At 42.7% G+C, this 20,288-nt stretch overlaps 1 protein-coding gene across 3 annotated transcripts in view; it reads left to right on the forward strand.

Moving 5' to 3' along the window:
* Nucleotides 1–20,288, forward strand: part of TPD52 (tumor protein D52) — a 73,375-nt gene that overhangs the window by 35,443 nt on the left and 17,644 nt on the right. The window contains exons 1-2 of one of the 3 annotated variants that reach the window (XM_072151652.1): nucleotides 17,059–17,635; nucleotides 19,273–19,379. In XM_072151652.1, the coding sequence (XP_072007753.1) occupies nucleotides 17,497–17,635; nucleotides 19,273–19,379 (246 nt within the window). In that variant the 5' untranslated portion in view covers nucleotides 17,059–17,496. Of the gene's footprint in view, nucleotides 1–17,058; nucleotides 17,636–19,272; nucleotides 19,380–20,288 lie in introns of those variants that run through there. The other 2 variants (XM_072151653.1, XM_072151654.1) reach the window with 2 other exon arrangements.

Raw genomic sequence — 20,288 nt, forward strand, 5'->3', positions numbered from 1 at the left:
TACGTAACCCGGGGGCTGCCTGTATATATTTGGTGTCCCTGGGTTTACATAACTGGCCAGAATATGATGAATCCCCCCATTGTTTTATAACTTACACATAGCTTTTCTGCCTCCAGTTCCTCAATTCTATTTTTAAAATTTATTGTATCATATTCTTAAACCATATAACAATTAGGAAAAGATACGTCATCCTGGACAATTGTCTAAAACAAAACCAATTATTATTACAATCCATGGCTGCATAATAACCAAAACCTGCTGGAAAGCCTTAACCTGAAAATTAGATTATCGCTGTATAAATATGATTGTATTATGATGTATGCGGTATTATTTAATACAAATTATCTGCAACACATTGCTGAATTATTATCCAGAATGTTTTTTTAAATTTTATTTTGTGCAGAACACCTGGGGAAATGGCATCCCACGATGTGTAACCTTTACATTGCAAAGGTTAAAACTCACAGTGAAGAATTTTACATATTGGCCCAGGTGCAGTTTTCACATAAATACATGTACACACTACTTGCACATGCATTTATGAAGCGTTTTTTCCAGTTTTGTCCCGCGGCTGCACTATGTACGCTGTGACATGAAATTGTCCACTTAAAGGGGGGTTCCAGTGCGGATTCACACTGGCCGCCACATTTATGTCGAAAGTCCCAAAATAATTGTGGTGCACGCACCAGAAAAAAATTTGCCAAACGTGCACCAAATTGCCTCACTGTGAGCCATTGTGGGTTGAACCCCAAAATCCCCACCACATCTATTACTGTGGACTATAATGAAAGTGGTAATTCAGAGAGGGTAAAAAACTTCGCTTTAAAACCTGGTCATTTGTCTGACCCTCTTTATCCCTCTTACCTGTCCCATTGCACGGGGCAGGTTGCATGACTTCATACACAGCTATGCCAACCAACTTCTTTGTTCAACTAATGGATCGATTGAGTAGGTAGTTGGCTTTTCTGAAAAAAAGTGGATTTCCTTCAATGATCTGACATATTAACCCACTTTCGTATGAGGCCTCAAAATTGTGGTTACAATGAATCTAGGTCAAAAACCAAAGCAGTTACCCTTTGTGGAGCTGTCACACAGTACAAATACAAACTACAAATGCAAAATACAGCCCAAGTGAATATAAGAAACTTTGGAATATGGTACATATTAAGGAAAACAACTTGTTTTCCCTCATGTAATACTCCCTTGATAATAATAGTAAAAATAATAATCCTTTCCTTCTGTCCCCATCCTTCTGAAAATGCTCAATGCAGTGCTTACAATGCTTAAATTCTTCTCTCCTTCTATGAAAAGGGGAGGGGGAAATAGAAGAAAAGGAGCTAAGTCAGGCATTCACATGCAGAAATCATGCTGCAGATATCTAAGTTTTCTATCTCGCCAAAGAGTTTTTTTTTTCAATCAATACTTCCCATTAACTGCAGCAGCAAGTGTGTGGTTGTGTCTCTCTCTCACTCACCTACTCTTCTTTTACTTCCATGTCTGTAGGATGCAGCCTGACTTCAATAAAGATAGATATGAGCAGTGAATTGAGCAGTTTTAGAGGAGGAATTATACGTGGGAAAAAATAAGCATTAGATATAAAAATATAAGATATATTACAGTGGCATTTATAATTCCTTGTCGTTCCTTGATTTACAACATTAAATGTTTGAATACTTTAAGAATGTATAGCATTGCCTGCACAAAATGAATATTTTGCTATTTTTGCTATATTTTCCTATTTTGCTATTTTTGCAAGAACATCCCTATTATATGGATATCATTGACCTAACCCCCCCCCATCCAGAGACCCCACCTTTAGGCACCTTTAACCTCTGAAAGTATTTGGATTCCTGTTTTTTTGCAAAGAGGCAATTCAAGGCTTTCTGGTTCTTAAATGGTAAAAGGAATTTTCCATCCCCCTCAGGTTAAAAAAACCAAAGTGTCCAGGGCTGGATCCACACACAGGTGCAAGAGGAAGCTACCGTATTTTCCGGACTATAAGGCGCACTTATAGGATTTCCTATAGTCCGGTGCGCCCTATGTATGGCACAGGGCAGCGGACCATACTTACATAGGTCCCCGCTACCGGAGACCGGAGACAGCAGATCTCCAGCGGGAACTGCAGACCACGCGGCACGAACAACTTCTGCCGCGTGGTCTGCAGTTCCCGCTGGAGATCTGCTGTCTCCGGTAGCGGGGACCTATGTAAGTATGGTCCGCTGCCATCCTCCACCTTCCCTGCTCACCTTCCCCACTCACCTTCCCCGCGTCGCTGCGTCTCGTCGGGTCTCGTCGCGTCTCTTCTCGTCGGGTCTCCGCTCCGCCCCCGGACCTCCGCCACGCCCCCGGACCCCGCGCCTTATAGTCCGATGCCCTTATATATGGAATTATTACATATATAAGGCGCATCGGACTAATGCGCCTTATATTCCGGTGCGCCTAATGGCCCGGAAAATATGGTACTTCAGGCGACTCCTTTGCTCTGTCAAGCACCTGGCTGTCTTTCAATCGGGAGCATAACTAGGAGGAGGCTGGGCCCCATAGCAGACTTCTGAATGGGGCCCCCTTTACACCTTCTGCTGGCAGTCTTCTTATCTCAGGTGGTTGAGGGCAAATATATGTCCCAGTAACTGCAGACCCCATGGAAAAAGTAGATGGCATAAAACTAGAGATTCCTAGTCCTGCTGTCTAACATTTCTTATTTGAGTTTCTGACTCATCTGTGTACTGTAGAAGATTTCACTGTTATATACAAACTATGATGTACAACGTGCAACATAATGGGGAACATTTATTATGGTGTTTCCGCCAGTTTTGTGGCGCTCTCACCACATGTTCTGCTCTCAGACCTATTTATTAGCTGTCGGGGACAGAAAAAATGACTTTTTGCATAACGTCCCCCATGACGGCCCACTAGGAGGATGACCCTTGACCTCTGTAGGGACAGGAAGCAGAGAGGTTAAAAGCCTCCCCCCCACATCCTCCCGCCAGTGTCTTCCTGTCCCTACAGGGGTCAGGTCAAGAGAGGGTCTCTCTCCTCCTAGGGGGGGGGGGGGGGGACGTTTTAAAAAAAAAAAAAAAAAAACGGAGAAGGATATCCATACTTACCACCTTACCTGGGGTTACGCCGACTGCGGTCCAAGTTCCCCTCCGGACAGATCCTCGGTTAGCCCGGCGGCTGCGGGCTCTCCCTGGACGGAAACATCGTCCGGCTGGCGTCCTCTCCGGCGGGCTGGTCCGCCAGACTCTCGCGCGGACGCAGGGAACTACGTTTCCCAGAATTCCTCCTGACCGATGACGACTTCCGGTCGCGACCGGAAGTGACCGCGGCGCCGCGCGCGGAAAGCGGAGGAGGCCACCGGCAGGGGGATGGGCTCCCCATGAAGGTATTTAAATCCTCAAAAGCGGGTAGTCAGTTGGTCTGAGGTCTATGACTCGTTTTCTTCTTGGCTGGCCGTCCCAGACATCATAATGGCTGATGAGGCAGACTTGGGCCTACTCCACCCCCGGTGCACGTGAGTGGTGCTGTGTGGCAACATATACAATTGTTTTTTGTTGTGATCTCCAAGTCATTGTCCCCTTGCCTTCCTTCCCTAGGAGCAAGTTTCTAAGGGGAAAGGCAAGGAAGAGAAATCAGGGAAGTCTGAAAAGAGTAGAGAAAAACCTGAAAAAAGCAGGATTCCTGTTAAAAAATGCAGTATGTGCTTCCGTACCCTACTAGAAGGCTATAAGAAGCCGATCTGCAAAGCCTGCATCGAAGAATTTATGCGGGAGGAGAAAACGTCTTTTATGGACGAGCTTAGGTCCTTTATAGATGAGAAAGTGGTTTCTTCAGTGGCGGCGGCAACGCAGGGAGCCCCCCCACGTAAGAAAGCTCGGATAGTATCGGCTTCCTCCTCAGAGGAAGAAGAGGGGTGCATTTCAGACTCTCCTTCCTGCTCTCTGGCGGGAGACCAGGATCATCAGGATCGTGAGCAGGCAACAAGCTCCCGCTACTTATTCCAAAATGAAGATCTGGACGACCTTCTGAAAGCTATGCGGGATACATTGAACCTTGAGGACGAGGAACCCCCTCTTTCTCGTGAAGATGAACTATTTGGGGGACTCAAAGCCAGGAAACAGCGTTTTTTTCCCCTTAATGATACCCTTAGGGGACTAATTAGTCAGGAATGGAGAGACCCTGAGAAGAAAATCGCGGTCTCTAAGAATTTCAGGAAACGCTTAGTCTTCGACCCTGAAGAGTCAAAGGATTGGGACTCGTTTCCCAAAGTTGATGTACAGGTTTCCAAGGTCTCTAGGAAGATGGACCTGCCCTTTGAAGATTCGGCTCAGTTAAGAGACCCGATGGACAGAAAATCTGAAGCTCTTTTAAAGAAAGCATGGGAAACCTCCATGCTAAGCCTAAAGTCAAACTTAGGAGCCACCTCGGTGGCAAGAACACTATATTTCTGGCTGGGGAAATTAGAGTCCCATATCCGGGAGGGTACTCCCAGAGAAGACTTACTGGAAAGCATACCATTGTTAAGATCAGCTACTGCCTTCCTTGCTGACGCATCTGCCGAAGGAATAAGGTTTGCTGCAAAAGAAGGAGCTCTTACCAATGCCACCAGGAGGGCCTTATGGCTGAAGCAGTGGAGCGGGGACATCCGCTCTAAATCCAAATTGTGCAGCATTCCTTTCTCCGGGGACTTTGTGTTCGGACCCGAATTGGACGCTATACTTGAAAAGGCGTCTGACAGAAAAAGGGGATTTCCAGAGTCCAAAACAATACACAAGAAATCTTCCTTTCGTCCTTTTAGGAACACCGGAGAGACTTACCGTGGCAAAGGTAAGCAAGGACGATGGAGTTATCCCAAAGGAGGTAGGGGAAGGGGTTTCCTTTTCTCTAACCTCTCAGAGGGTCCAGGAAACAAGAAACAATGACGCCAGAGTGGGGGGGCGTCTCCTGGGATTCCTATCCCAGTGGACAAAGGTCACCTCGAATCCCTGGGTACTGTCTATCTTGGAATCGGGCTACAGGATAGAATTCTCATCACCCCCCCCTTCTCCAAGGTTTGTCGCTCCCTTACCATCTCTCTCTCACTCTACACATTCCTTCATTTGGCAGGAAGTATTTCATCTAATCCACATGGGAGTGGTGGTGCCGGTCCCTCAAGAACAAGAAAAATTGGGATTCTACTCCCCGTTGTTCCTTGTCAAAAAACCAGATGGATCAAATCGCCTAATTATCAACTTGAAAGAGCTAAACCGCTTCATCGTTTACAGAAGATTTCGCATGGAGTCGGTAAGAACAGCTACCCAACTTATTCACACAGACTCCTATATGTGCACACTAGATCTAAGAGATGCATACTATCATGTACCTATCCACCCCTCATCTCAGAGATTCCTAAGATTCTCGGTTCTCTCTCCCGAGGGTTCTGTCTTACACTTTCAGTTCCGTGCACTTCCATTCGGTATCTCATCGGCTCCAAGGGTCTTTACCAAGATCATGGTGGAGGTGGTAGCCTTTTTAAGACTACAAGGCATATCAATCATCCCTTACCTAGACGACTTGCTAATTATAGGGAAAGACAAACAAAACCTAAGTCTTCCCTAAGAATTTTAACAGAGTTGGGGTGGTTAATCAACCTGAAAAAATCAAGTTTAGTACCCTCCACTCGAAAGACCTTTCTAGGGATCATTCTAGACTCAACTCACCAAATGTCTTTTCTTCCTCAGGAGAAAATATCCAACATAAAGCATCAGATTCGTTCATTCAGACGGAAGGACTCTGTACCAGTCAGACAGGCGATGAAGATCCTGGGGCTCCTCACAGCTTGCCTACCTGCGGTCGCCTGGAGTCAGAGCCATACTCGGATCCTTCAGAATTGGATCCTAACTTTCTGGAACAGGAAGTCTTCAGGTCTAGACAAGAAGATCCGGATTCCTTCCTTTGTAAAGAGGGACCTGCTGTGGTGGACGGAATTAAGGAACCTAGAGAAAGGGGTATGTTGGCACCACCTCCCAACCATCACCATAGTGACGGACGCAAGCAGCTCAGGCTGGGGAGCAATCCTTCCTTCCCACTACGAGCAAGGGTCCTGGACTCTAGCCCAGGCAAGAAACAGCTCAAACTACAGGGAGTTAAGAGCGGTCTGGGAAGCGCTAAGATCGAACACAGCCTATCTGAGGAATCATCATATCCACATTCTCTCGGACAACGTCTCGACAGTGTCCTATTTAAGGAGACAAGGGGGTACAAGATCCCCAGTATTATCGAGTCTGGCTCGTACCATCTTCCAGTGGGCAGAAGAAAACATCCTTTCCATCTCAGCCACTCATTTGAAGGGATCCCTAAACAGAGAAGCGGATTATCTCAGCAGGAGAGAAATCCTACCGAACGAATGGTGTCTCAACCAGGAGATCTTCCTACATCTAACCAGCGTCTGGGGCATGCCCCAAATAGACCTATTTGCCACGAGGGAGAATTCAAAATGCCAACAATATTTCTCTCTGGAAGCCGGCGAGTCCAGAGACCACTTGGACGCGTTCAGCCATCGTTGGAGCGGAAGTCTCATGTATGCCTTTCCCCCAATTCCCCTAATTGCGAGAGTACTCAGAAAAATCTTGCTCGACCGGTCAAGGGTGATTCTGATCTGCCCAAACTGGCCAAAAAGAAGCTGGTACCCACTGTTGAGGTCCTTATCTGTCCAGCAACCTTTTATTCTACCGATTCAGAAGGACCTTCTATACCAAGGTCCGATTTTCCATCCCGATCCAGGAAGACTCCGTCTGGCGGCTTGGATCCTGAGTTCGAGTTCCTAAGGTCCCAAGGTCTCTCTCGGGCTGTAATAACTACTTTGAAGGCAAGTAGAAAAAAGGTTACTTTCGCCATATATCATAAGATATGGAAAAAGTTTGTGACCTTTTGTGGGGCTAATCCCCCCTCTCAGTCTAACCCAAATATTTTACAGGTACTAGACTTCCTGCAAAAAGGACTAGAAATTGGTCTTTCTACTAGCACTCTGAAAGTCCAAATTTCGGCTCTGAGCTCATTCTTCGACCATCCCCTGGCGGACCACAGGTGGGTCAAAAGATTTATTGCTGCTGCAAATAGAATTAGGCCTCAGATTCTGAAACGGGTTCCCTCCTGGGATCTCTCCCTGGTTCTGGATGCTCTCTCCAGACCTCCCTTTGAGCCTTTAAAGGACGCTAGTATAAAAAACTTAACTTTAAAGACTTCCTTATTAGTAGCTGTGACTTCAGCTAGAAGGCTGGGGGAACTCCAAGCCATTTCTATTAGAGAACCCTATATGTGTATTCTCCCTGACAGGATAACTCTGACTCTGGATCCAAGCTTTGTTCCAAAAGTGGCGTCTAGGTTTCACAAGAATCAAGAAATAATTCTTCCATCATTCTACGGGAATCCTTCTTCAAGCAAGGAATTGGAGTGGCATTCCCTGGATGTAAGGCGCTCGGTCTTAGAGTACTTAAAAGCTACAAAACCCTGGCGCAAAGATCACAATCTCTTTGTTCAGTTTCAGGGGAAGAACAAAGGGGTAAAGGCATCCAAAACCACGATCGCCAGATGGTTAAAGACTGCCATAGCCTCTTGTTACACAGAACAAGGGAAAGAAGTTCCTCCTAACCTTAAAGCCCATTCCACCAGAGCCATATCCGCCTCCTGGGCAGAGAAGAGGGGCGCTTCTCTTGAACAAATCTGCAGAGCTGCCACCTGGGTTTCTTCATCCACCTTTGCAAAACACTATCGGCTGGACTTACCCAACTCACAGGATCTCGCCTTCGGTCAGAAGGTTCTCCAGGCTGTGGTCCCACCCTAACTCTACTAATTTTGTAGATCTCCTAGTGGGCCGTCATGGGGGACGTTATGGAAATTGTGAATTAGACTCACCGGTAATTCGGTTTCCATCTAGTCCTCCATGACGGCCTATATATTTTTCCCTCCCATGTTTCTTTCACTTTGTTGAAAATTCTGTATGTGATTCAAACAAGACAGAATAAAAATATGTTGTATCTTCCACCGGTGTAGTTATTTGGTAAACACTGGCGGGAGGATGTGGGGGGGAGGCTTTTAACCTCTCTGCTTCCTGTCCCTACAGAGGTCAAGGGTCATCCTCCTAGTGGGCCGTCATGGAGGACTAGATGGAAACCGAATTACCGGTGAGTCTAATTCACAATTTCCGTCTGCTCCGACTCTTCTCCGAAAAGGGGCGTGGCTTTGGCGGAGTGGAAACTCAGACAGAATTAATATGTGTCACAGCCATTTTTGGGCGCTGTAAACTGGCGGAAAGTAGACCAAAAGAAAACTGGTCTAGCAGGGACTGTTGGACATATTTCTGGTGGTCGGGACAGATTTTGGTCCCAGGGACAGAAAATTGTCTCGGGGACAGAAATGTCTCTGCACAGCTCTACAATATTAAATGTGTGTCTTCTTTCCGAGAGCAGGTCGGTAACAAAGCCAATGCAGACACCGACACTTTAAGTAAATGTCCCCCAATGTGTATATAACGGTGCACAACCTTTATTCTTTAGTGTGTCAGGTTGGATGCCGGGCCTCCTGACACTGCAGGCCCCATAGCAGCTACTATGGCTGCTCCCGCTGCAGTTACGCCCCTGCTTTTAATGTTGACTTTTATTAAAATCTTATTGGTATCCTCAATGTGGTTATGACATATGTGACCCCTCTCTACCTACAGACAACATCAAGTTTCCCAAGGCAATAATAACTTGAATAAGTAACATAAATGTACATTTTTTTTTAAATAATATATGAATAACTCATATTTGTAGCTACTCCTTTGGAACCTTGTGGTTGGTGGTCATGAATCCTTCTCAGCACTCATCAAATTGGGTTGGTCTTTAAACACTGCTCTCTGCATTGTCTCTGGGTGCATCATCTCTCTTGGATTTTACAGGAATGCCACATTTATGTTGGTGGTGCACCGAATGGGACAAGGTGTTTGAAGCTTTCCTGCCCAGCAGGCCCAACCTAGATCTTTATCCCAGCTGCTGTGTGACCACTCAGTGTAGTGCACTTCACGCTGCTGTGAGCTAATGCATGGACTCTGAGATCGCTCGCTGAACAAACACAGGTAACTATTAGGAACAAATAAGACTTTTATATAGAGATTAGCTAAACACCCTCCTGGTGCTGCCCAGATCCTGCTGTGCTACCAGACACATCCTGCAATTTTCCAGCCTTATTTATAGACACATTTGCTGTGAAAGAGGCTTATTTTACATAATGACATAATAGTAACAAATCCATCTTAACTTTACTTTATTCATACATCACTAGATCACTTTTTTATGAGGCTATGGACACCAGTTGTGCATAGTTTACCTTCTACAGTCTTTGTGTTTTGTCATTGCTGTGTCTTTCGTCCCATTCAGTATAAAATTTTATTCCTTGGACTGATCCCTCTGTTGCCTTTTACCTCTCTTGACAATAAACACATTTTCAGTTTTGCGACGAATTCTGCCGCAAGTGATCGAATTTTGGGCAACAGAAATCGAGGGGCGTGGTTGTCGGACAACCCGACGGATTCGGAAAAATTGCGGAATTTAAAAAACTAAATTTGTCGCAAGATCAAGCACTTACATGCACCGGGAAGAAGAAGGTGAACTCCGGCGGACCTCGGCGCAGCAGCGACACCTAGTGGATATCGGGTGCACGTCCTTAGTTAATCCCGGCAGAACCCGAATCCACGTCGGACAACGCGCCGCGGGATCGCGACTGGACCGGGTAAGTAAATGAGCCCCATTGTGTAATGAAATTTTCCAATATACTTTATCAATTCCTTACTGTTTTATAGATCTCTGCTTGCTGCCCTTCTATAGGATGCTTCATTGTTTTCTTCCTGTGGATAAAAAGCAGTCACTGGTCATGTGATATCATATAGGTGCACCGTTATATTGATATTGATGATATTAACGTGCACCCGTGTAATAGCACAGGACCAGTGTGGTTATCCACGGGAAGTAAACAATTAAACTTTCTATAGAATTACAGAAAACAGAGATCTAGAAAACATTGAAAAATTTATACAGACTGTATGGCAGTATATGGTAGGATCGATCAGACAACCTAGTGTTAAAATACCGTAGGGCAGTGGTGGCGAACCTATGGCACGGGTGCCAGAGGTGGCACTCGGAGCCATTTCTGTGGGCACTCAGACCATCACCCCAGGACAGAGTTCACCAAATAGGACCAAATCCACCAAGTCCCAGGCAACTTAAGAGAAGCTGCTCTCAGCGCTATTTTAAAGCAACACTTTATTGGCTGTTAGGAAATGTGGGATAAGTGAGAAGGTGTTGAAATGAACTGCAATATCTTTGGATGTCCTCCTGCTGGACCAACCATTTTTCCTCTACAGAGAGACCCTGGAGAAAAGCTGCAATGAGAGTCTGTATTTGCCCTCCTTCTTTAAACTGTATTGGTGGCCTCAGGGGGCCGATACAATTGAAAGATGTGTAAGAACAAGTAGCAATAAGTTACTGCTTAAAATGCCATGTTGGCACTTCCCGGGAAAATAAGTGGATTTTGGTTGTAATTTGGGCACTCTGTCTCCAAAAGGTTCGCCATCACTGCCCTAGGGGGTCTAAAGATAGAAAAATTAAAAAAAGTAAAAAAAAAAAAAAAAAAAAAGAAAAATTAAAATCACCCCCTTTCCCTAGAACTGATATAAATAAACAGTAAAAATCATAAACACATTAGGTATCGGCGCTTCCGAAAATGCCGATCTATGAAAATATATAAACGTTTTTTACTGCGTTTAACCCCGTAACGGAAAATAGCGCCCAAAGTCAAAAATGCCACTTTTTTGCAATTTTAAAAAACATCTAAAATTCAATAAAAAGTGATCAAAAGTTCATTCAGTCCTAAAAATAGAAGCTTTGAAAACATCATCAAAAAAAATACACCACCCACAGCTCTGTACATCAAAGTATGGAACAGTTAGTAGTGCCCGAAGATGGCAAAATAAAAAAAAAAAAATTTGTATAGGAGGTTTTAATTTTTGTAAATTGAAAACATTATAAAACCTTTACAAATTTGTTATCCCCGTGATCGCACCAACCCAAAGAATAAAGTAGACGTGCGCACAGTGAAAGCCGTAAAAACCAAACCCACAAGAAAACTGTGCAATTCACCATTTTCACTGCATTTGGAATTTTTTCCCCGCTTCCCAGTACATGGCATGGAATATTAATTACCATCAATGTGAAGTGCATACAGTGTTACACAGAAAACAAGCCCTCACAGAGCTCTTTACATGGAAAAATACAAAAGTTATAGATTTTTGAAGGTGGGGTGTGAAAAATGGAAATTAAAAAACAAAAAAGGGCCAAGCCTTTAAGGGGTTAAGTAATTTGTAATACCTATTGGAATATTTCTTTTTTCTTTTACACCAAAATAAGTGCTATATAATAATTAAAAAATGTGTTCCAAGGTTATTGATATCTAAAAGCTACAAGATGGATATATTGGTAGCCCAAGTTCATTTGGAAGTTCTCTGTTTCTAACTCCAGGTGATGTAGTAATAGTAGTTAAAGGGGTTTTCCCATGAAAGCAAATTCTCACAATTTAATCCCCTAGTTATGCTAACACAATAAATCATTTTAAACCTTACTTTACAATTTTACTCAGTTTTACTGCTGTTTTAGATCCTATCACTCCTTCGGCTGCTCATTGTAAAATCCCAGGGTGTGGGCGGGGCCTCTCTTTAAGCAGAAACATTGGGGCAGATTTATCAAGCTGTCTGGATGTCTGACATCATACAAGATTTCAGGAGAAAGACTTGACCACCACCAAGTCTTTCTCCTGAAATCTTGTATGATGTCACGGCCGGGTGGGTAATATGAATTTGCATAATCTTGGTCATGTCTATTTGGACATGATATTGGAGATGTATATATATTGATTTACTTAGGACCACCACCACATTTCTTTGTGCTTTTGTGGAATTTTTATTGTAGTTTTTAATAATTTGTCTTGATTGCTATAATTTGTGTTAATAAAGATTGATATTATTATTTTATTCCAAGTTGTGTCATAGTTTCTGGTCTATGACTATTGGGTGACTCTTGTCCTATATACCTATATTGGTATTGTTGTATCTGTGAAATGCTGCGTTTTTGGTAATAACAGTGAATTAGAGAATGTGTTATTTTGTTATCCTGAGTACATATAAGAAACTTGTCTTCATGGGAATACCCCTATAATCTTTATTTATGTAATGAGTTTGGTCCTCAGACTTGTGGTCGTTCTGGGAAAAGTCTATGGGCTTATGTATCGTTTTGTTTACCGTAAATGGAATCCGGCTGTCATTAAGTACTTAATATTAGTAAATTTCGATGAAGTATTTCCCAACAAAAAGGTTCTATAGTGGTAACAGCTGTGAAGTGCTATTGCATTAGTGTTTCTTGTAGGGAATAATATGGACACCATAAGGTTCTACAAGTGGGTAGCCCGACTACCAGTTTACATTGCCTTGAATTTTGACACTCCCCCCCCCCCCCCAACTTTTCCAAAGGACTCGGTGAGGTGTCCCTTTTATAGGTGTGCCGGTATGTACATAAGGAAACAAGGAATGGAACAATGCTCTTTTATCATTATCATTAGATTCCTGTTTGCTGGAAAGGGAATAACTTTGCAGATAAAGTCAAAGTAAACTTAACTATTAACAAAGCAAGTAACACTAGAAATTCCCCCAAATTCTAGACTTTAGTAGAACTCAATGTAGTATAAAAACATGAAGCTTTGCATCGCGGCACAACCGCTCTCTACACTAGAAATTCTGGGAAATATGCAAATACATTTTCCAGAATGGTATTAGGAAATCAATGCTTCTCAGCTACCTTGTAAGGCAGCCCCATTACATCAAGCATGACTTTTTCAGAAATTGTGCAGGATTTAAGCCAAATTAGTATATAGCCAAAAGGAACAGAATTATTTTGCCATCCTGGAAAACGTATTTGCTAATTTCCCAGAATCCCATAATGGAGCATCAATGGCTGTAAGCCTCCACATGCCTGCAAGGCAGCCTTATTTGGCAAAGTCTCTGTAAACATAGCTCTTACTTCCCTGACCTACAGCAGAAATTAAAATTCAATAACCGGTTTGCTTCCAAAGTTCCTCTACTAGTCTATGGAGCACATTTACTTACCTGGGCCCTGCACAATCCCTGATCCGGACTGTCCAACGAGGATGAACTCTGCCGCGATTCATGATGATCCCGCTTCCCCGCCCAGGTCAGCCGGATTCACCTTCTTCTTCCCAGTGCATGTAAGTGCTTGGCTTGCAACACAATTTTGAAAGTTAAATTCCGTGGTTTGTCGGAATCAGTCGGGTTGTCCGACAGCCACACCCCCGATTTGTGTTGCATGAAAGCCTGCACCGATGCGCCAAAATCAGATCGCTTGCGCCAAAAACCCCTGTGCAATTTAGGGCAAATCGGAACCTTAGTAAATGTGCCCCTATGTGTCTCTATGGTAACAAACTACACCTAAATCCTGTGTCGTCAGTCAGAAATACTGCTAACTATTGATCCCCACCCTTTTCTTGATGAAATAAATTGTGTAAGTTTTGCATAGCTCCACTATGGGGGGTTTATTGCTCCCTGCTGTGGTCTGGTTTTGATTTGCAGAGTTGAGAATACTTAATAAAGAATAAACCAGGCTTGATGGTTGTGGGTCAGTCTCCCGATTCTTCCCAGTTGTCTTCTTTTTAACAACCCTCTGAGACAGTGAGAAAGATCAGGCGACCTGATCTCTGGGGATCAACACAATAGCATCAAGCAAAAACTCTCTACTTCTTATGAAAGACTGTCTGCATTATAATGTATAGATTTGGATACTTCTCAGGGTATGGAATACTTCCTATAGATCATGGATGTGCATCCACACAGTGATACAATATCTGGTCTTTACATCCTTGAAGATGACAGTTTGCAGTGTTAGGCTTACTAGTTCCTTCCTATTTGACAGTTTAGGAAGTTAAGAACCTTCCTGAATCCCCAGTGTTGCATAGGGTCTGCAGTAAAAAAAAACAAGATTACAACTGGGAAGCGCTGAACTGATTGTTTCCTATGAGGAAAGCTGCAAGACAGATAAAAACCCTGTTCACACTTGAAAAATATTTTGCCACCATGAAATATGGCTTGTTTCTATAGGTTTCTTGTGTGATCCTATAGATCCAAATATAAGGGCGTCTCAAGTGACACTCTCCCTGCAGCTTCCAAACTTGACTCGTATCTTGATAATACAGGCAGTCCCCTAATTAAGAACACCTGACTTACATACGACCCCTAGTTACAAATGGACCTCTGGATTTTGGTAATTTACTGTACTTTAGTCCTAGACTACAATAAACAGCTGTAACAGTTATCAATGGTGCCTGTAATTAAGATTTATTGTTAATCTTGGTTCTTATGACAATCCAATTGTCACAGAGACCAAAACATTTTTGACTGGGGTTACAATCATAAAGTATACGGTTCCGACTTGCATACAAACTCAACTTAAGAACAAACCTACACATACCCATCTTGTGTGTAACCCGGGGACTTCCTGTAATTGATACAGTAGGTGGCTATGTATCTAATGAAACTGTTTTATACTTGTTCCCCCTTTGAGGGGCATATGTTTCGCCAATTCTATTGATTAAATATGACTCTTCTCTGCTAATTTTCACATCATTTTGGACAATATTTTGGTATAGCTAAATAGGTGAGAGTTTACATGAAGGAGGAAATTCTAGAAAGGACATTTCATATTCTACCCGAGGGGGCTAATAATTAGGTAAAATCTGGTGACAGGGGGGGGTTTGGATGTTGAAAAACATGGCTGCTTTCTTCCAAAAACAACCCCACACTGTACCATGGTCTGAACCGGTATTGCAACTCCACTACATGCAGATAAATGGAGCTTACAATACCGGCACAAACCATGTTCTTTTTAAAAGAAAGAAGTCATGTTTTACAACCCACTTTAGGACTTGTTTGCATGAGTCAAATATGTTTCAACCGAGATTAAAACATCTCAAAACTAGTAAAAGAAGCCAAAGTGGTTCCACAATGACTGAATACCTTTGATTACAAGCAGAATTTGTGCTCACAATCCAAACTGCTCTTATATGAAAGCAAGTTATCCCATAGGAAATCTTGGAAACGCAGACAATTCATTCCACACCCAAAAAATATTTAGTCATGTGTGGTACATGTAGTCCCATTATTTCTTCTTCTAATTGTTGTTATACAATTTTGTGAGAGAGGGAGAGGGAGGTACAGCACAGCTTAGGGTGGGGAGGACTCACATGATGATTGGATTTTGAAATTTTGCTTTTAGACCAAAGTTACAATTCTTGTTAAATCCAAGCTGGTCTTGCCGAATGCTTACAGACCAAATTACTAGTAATCAAAAGGTTACACTGTACAGGCAGTGCCCGGGTTATGTACAGGGTAGATTCTTTAGGTTTGTTTCAGGGTCGGCTCCACGTTTCCGTAGGCCCCTGGGCGGCAGAGTCTCAGTGGGCCCTTTTGCATTGAACTCACTTGGCGGCATTAAAAATTCAGAAGATAAACTGTAGCCTTAAATATTCCCTAGTAAACATCCCAAAAACAGCCCCCTCATGGTTATTTTATATAAAGCCCCCCTCACCCTATGTGGGCCCCCCCAGCAGGTCTTGGCCCACGGCACTTACCCAGGTATTTGCCCAGTGCTGGCGCCGGCCCTGGTTTGTTCTAAAGTTAAATTTGTATGTAAGTTGGAACAGGTATATTTTCTAATTGTAGCTCTGGACAAATTTTTTTTTTGTCCCTGTGACTATTGGATTTTCATTATTTTTAGCTGTCATGGGATCAAGGATTATCAATAAAGCTTCATTACAGACACCTTACAGTTGATTACAGGCCTAAATTAAAGCATCCAGAGTACCTCACCAGGGGTCACTGTAGGTCGAGAGGTCCTTCTGTAACTAGGGGTTGTCTGTAAGTTCTTTAGTCATCCTTAAAGGGAAACCCCTTTAAGGATGACTAAAGAACTTACAGACAACCCCCACGAACAAGTCCCCACGAACTAAAGTTACACCCTATCCACGGGATAGGGCCTAACTTGCTGATCAGTGGGGGTCTCAGTGTTGAGACCCCCACAGATCGTGAAAATGAGGGGTCCTCGCCGCTCCACCAGACTATTAGAGATGGCCGCGCATGACCGTCCTGCTCCATTAATCTCTATGAAGCTGACAGAAATTGCCGAGTGCTGCGCTCACTGATCTCCTTCAACTTCATAGAGATTAATGGAGCAAAACGGTCATGTGCGGCCGTCTGCTCCATTAGTCTGACAGAGCGACGAGAGGTTTTTGTGATCTAGTTTTCGCGATCTGTGGGGGTCTCGGCACTGAGACCCCCATTGATAAGCAAGTTAGGCCCTAACCTGTGGATAGGGCCTAACTTTAGTTTGTGGGAAATCGTGAATTTTATAAAATCAAAGCTTTGATATTATCTATAAGCAAAGCTGAAGGGTTTGAAACTTGGTAGACAATCGCAGGTGCCTACAGGAAAGGAAAATGCTGTCTGACAAGAATATTTTATGTTCCAGAAGCAAAAACAAGTGTTAATGTGATAATGGTAGTTATTAATGTGCTAAAAGGTTATTGAAACCACATCCACGTGTTAGCACGGGTCTCCATGTGTTATCCATTACTATTGTGTACAGCGATTATAGCCTGGGCTGCAGCTCCTCCAAGTGGCCTGGAAAATCAGGTCAGCGGCTAATGGCTGTCACCTAACACCACTGAGCATTGTGCCCCGGCATAAGAGACGGATAAATCCCAAGGCTCTGAGGTTTGCAGGCCAGGATGCATTAAGTAATGCATTGATTGAAAAGCACTTTGTGCTCCGGGGGCATCCGCTGCATGTCCTTGCTGGAGACGCTTTGTATCTGTATGAAGGGTTCTAGTATTTGGAGCACATACAGGGTCCGCCTGACCGTTAGAGCACAGATGGTGCGCACCAAATAATATTGGCCAGTAATCTGTTTGTGCCCTAGAAGATTAACAAAGGTCCTGGTTTTGCATGCGAGAGCAGCTGATATTTTTTTTATTAAATTAAATCTCCGCTCTGGTTTTCCTCTGGGGAAAGATGAGACCTGACATTTCATCTGCGAAGTAAAGGAGAAACTTTTTTTTTTTATGGGTTTTTTTTTCCGCTGTGCCAGGAATGCCAAGACAATTAGTGTAGATTTTTTTTACCTTTTGACCGACTAAGCCGAACCCTGTCTAGGCAGGACGGCTCAGGGAAGTCACTGATTAAATAGCTGGGTGCTGCGGTCATGTGACCCGGGATGGATCTTCAGCCAAAGCACAGAAAGCATTGTGGCCTTGTTCAATAGACACAGGAAAAAAAATTCTATTTTTGAAACAGCGGAAGAGAAGAGACGAAGGAGAGAGTTATCATCTTGACTTGGACATAATGATCCTCTAGGACAATCGGCTCTAATGGATTCTAAAGATTTTGACCTACAAGATGACTACAAGTCACCTTTCAATTTTGACTGCGGCGTTAATAGGAATTATCTTTTCCTTTCACCTCGGTTAAGTAGCACTCCTCCGGATTCACCAACTCGCTTTGGCTCGGGTAACAATGTCATTCTTTATCTTTGATTACTATGATACTACCAGGAACGGTGGGCAGTTTAAGGTTAAGGGCAGTGACCTCTGCCAAGTGGAAGGATCTTTAGAATTTCTGTAAGATTTTCTTAAAAGAGTTCTATTTTTTATCAGAATTGGAAATCCTATTCTGTAATCTGTATTAGAATACAAAAAAATAATAATGGGGATGAAATCCAGAGAAATACCCCCCCCCCATCTACCCCATCACTATGTAATCTAAAATCTTAAAAGTTTTCATGATCATTATATTTATTGTTATCCTAGTTTCAGTGTATATTATATAAAATACTGTATATTGGAAATGTTGATTGATCATTTACTTTGAATTATTATATGGGAGGGTTCAGAAGCACATATGGCGATTCTTTGAAAATTTCTGACCTTTGATCACTTGACCTTTTCAGAATTTTATTAATATTTAAAGCCAGATTTGATTGTGTGTTGTTTATAGTAATTAGGTTACTGTATAGATTGATAATATATATATATTTTATAACTGTTATTTTCTTGAATCAAACATTGCTTCTCGTGAGATCATTCTGGGTCATTGCATTTGCATTTCTTAATTGTGTCCCCAGTTGTAACATGGTTGGTTAATGGTTTACATAGAAAACCTGTTCAAGGAAGATTAGAGATGAGTCTGCATTTACTAATTCAGGCCTGTCACCGGACGTCCCCTGTAACTCCCAAAATATATTGCATAATTTCTAGATAATCATGCGCATCAATGGAAATTTCTAAAATATTCACACTAAATGGAATATTCAGCCTGGGGTTTCCTTCCAGGAATTCATTATCAATTTGCAGCCTATGGGGATGTATAATTCATGAATGTGTTTCTGGTGTCCAGATGCCATTGGTTTATGGTTGGGTAGACTGCGCTGCCATTACTGAATGCTTTCTTATGTTTATGTATTAGTAATGTAAGGCAAGTTATGACTTCATTGTAGATCTAGTTTGGGACTTTTTTTTTAACTAAACAATTGTTTTAATTATGTACTGATGGGTTGTAAATTGAAGTAGAATTGCTTTGATTTTATAGTATACAAATAATAGGTTCATATTATTCATAAATACATCGATCAATCTGTGTATATTAAAGGAAATCTATGAACAAAATCCAGCATAATAAACCAGGGACACTTACTCACAGATCCAAGCACTGGGACTGTGGTGATCTTCTTATATTTATTATCCATGGTCTCCTTCCTCCAAAAATCAACTTTTACAGCCTGCAGGGCTCTGGGGGTATTATCAGAGCCCCAATGTGCTGCAGCTTCACGGGCCGTCACACTGTACAGGGTCATTTCCACTATGTGAAATTTCAGCAGGCAGGGGAAGGGGAGGTGCTGAAGAAGCAGGGACGGGGGGGGGGGGGGGGCTCTTGTAATGCCCTCCCCAGAAGATTACCTAAGGTCCAAACGAGTAAGTGTCCCTGGTTTATCATGCTTGGCTTTGATGTATTTTATCATATTGTTATGTCCAATAAAACACATATATGAATTATTAGCCTCTTATAGTAATAACCTACCAACGTACTATGATAAATTTGCTACATTATTATTTCAGTTTACGAATTGTCTTTTACATTTATTTGAATAGATCTTTTAAAACCGGAACCTGTACCAGAGGGAGAAGATGCAGCTGCTACAGTAACAGACACCTTATCAGAGGAGGAACAGGAAAATTTACGAAAAGAGCTTGAGAAGGTAAAACCTAGGGGTATCAGGAGCCCACAGTGTTCTACTTGAATGGTAGCTGAGCTGTAATAACCCAACACAGCCACTAGGTAGCGTAAAGTGCTGCATACCTCTAGTTCTGTACACCGGCCTACTCCTGGAGCCACGGCTCCTGCTAACACATAATTGGAGAGGGTGCTGCTTGTCAAGCCATCCCCACCAACCAGAGAAGCAAAAAGTCATTGATGTCAAAATCTTGGAAAACCCCTCTAATGAGTTAGCTGCAAGCTTTTAGCTTTTGCCAGGAAGATGTTTTCAGGACCAGGAGTCTGCCAAAGAGTTTGATCCATATTATTTTCCATTTGCCCATTTACTTACAGTAGGTGACGGGCCTGAACAACTGTGGTGTGAATATACTATTAACTTTATTTACATAAAACAAAGCGTACAAATACAGTGGTGAGCCCAATCCTCAAGGGGTTGTCCACTTTCTGCAAATTAATTCTATTGTTTGTGTAATGAAAAGTTGTAAAATTTTTACGCTGCTTTATTTTTTTTACTTCCTGAGGATAGAAACTGGTCCAAAATCATGTAATGTCACACAGATCCTGTGTTTGTTCTATCCGTGGTCATGTGATGTCACACAGGTGCACGGCTAGTATGTATTACAGAGTAAACAGAGCTGTGTGTTATTATGAGCCGTGCCCTTGTGTGACATCACATGATTAGGAATATAATGAGCCGTGCACCTGTGTGACATCAAATGATCAGGAAAATAAGAGCCGAGCACCTGTGTGACATCACATAATCAGGAATATAAGAGCCGAGCACCTGTGTGACATCACATAATCAGGAATATAAGAGCCGAGCACCTGTGTGACATCACATGACTAAAATATAACAAGTGTGTGACATCACATGATGAGGAATAAAAGAGCG

The sequence above is a fragment of the Engystomops pustulosus genome, chromosome 5, assembly GCF_040894005.1.
Source record: "Engystomops pustulosus chromosome 5, aEngPut4.maternal, whole genome shotgun sequence".
In the NCBI taxonomy this organism is placed as follows: domain Eukaryota; kingdom Metazoa; phylum Chordata; class Amphibia; order Anura; family Leptodactylidae; genus Engystomops; species Engystomops pustulosus.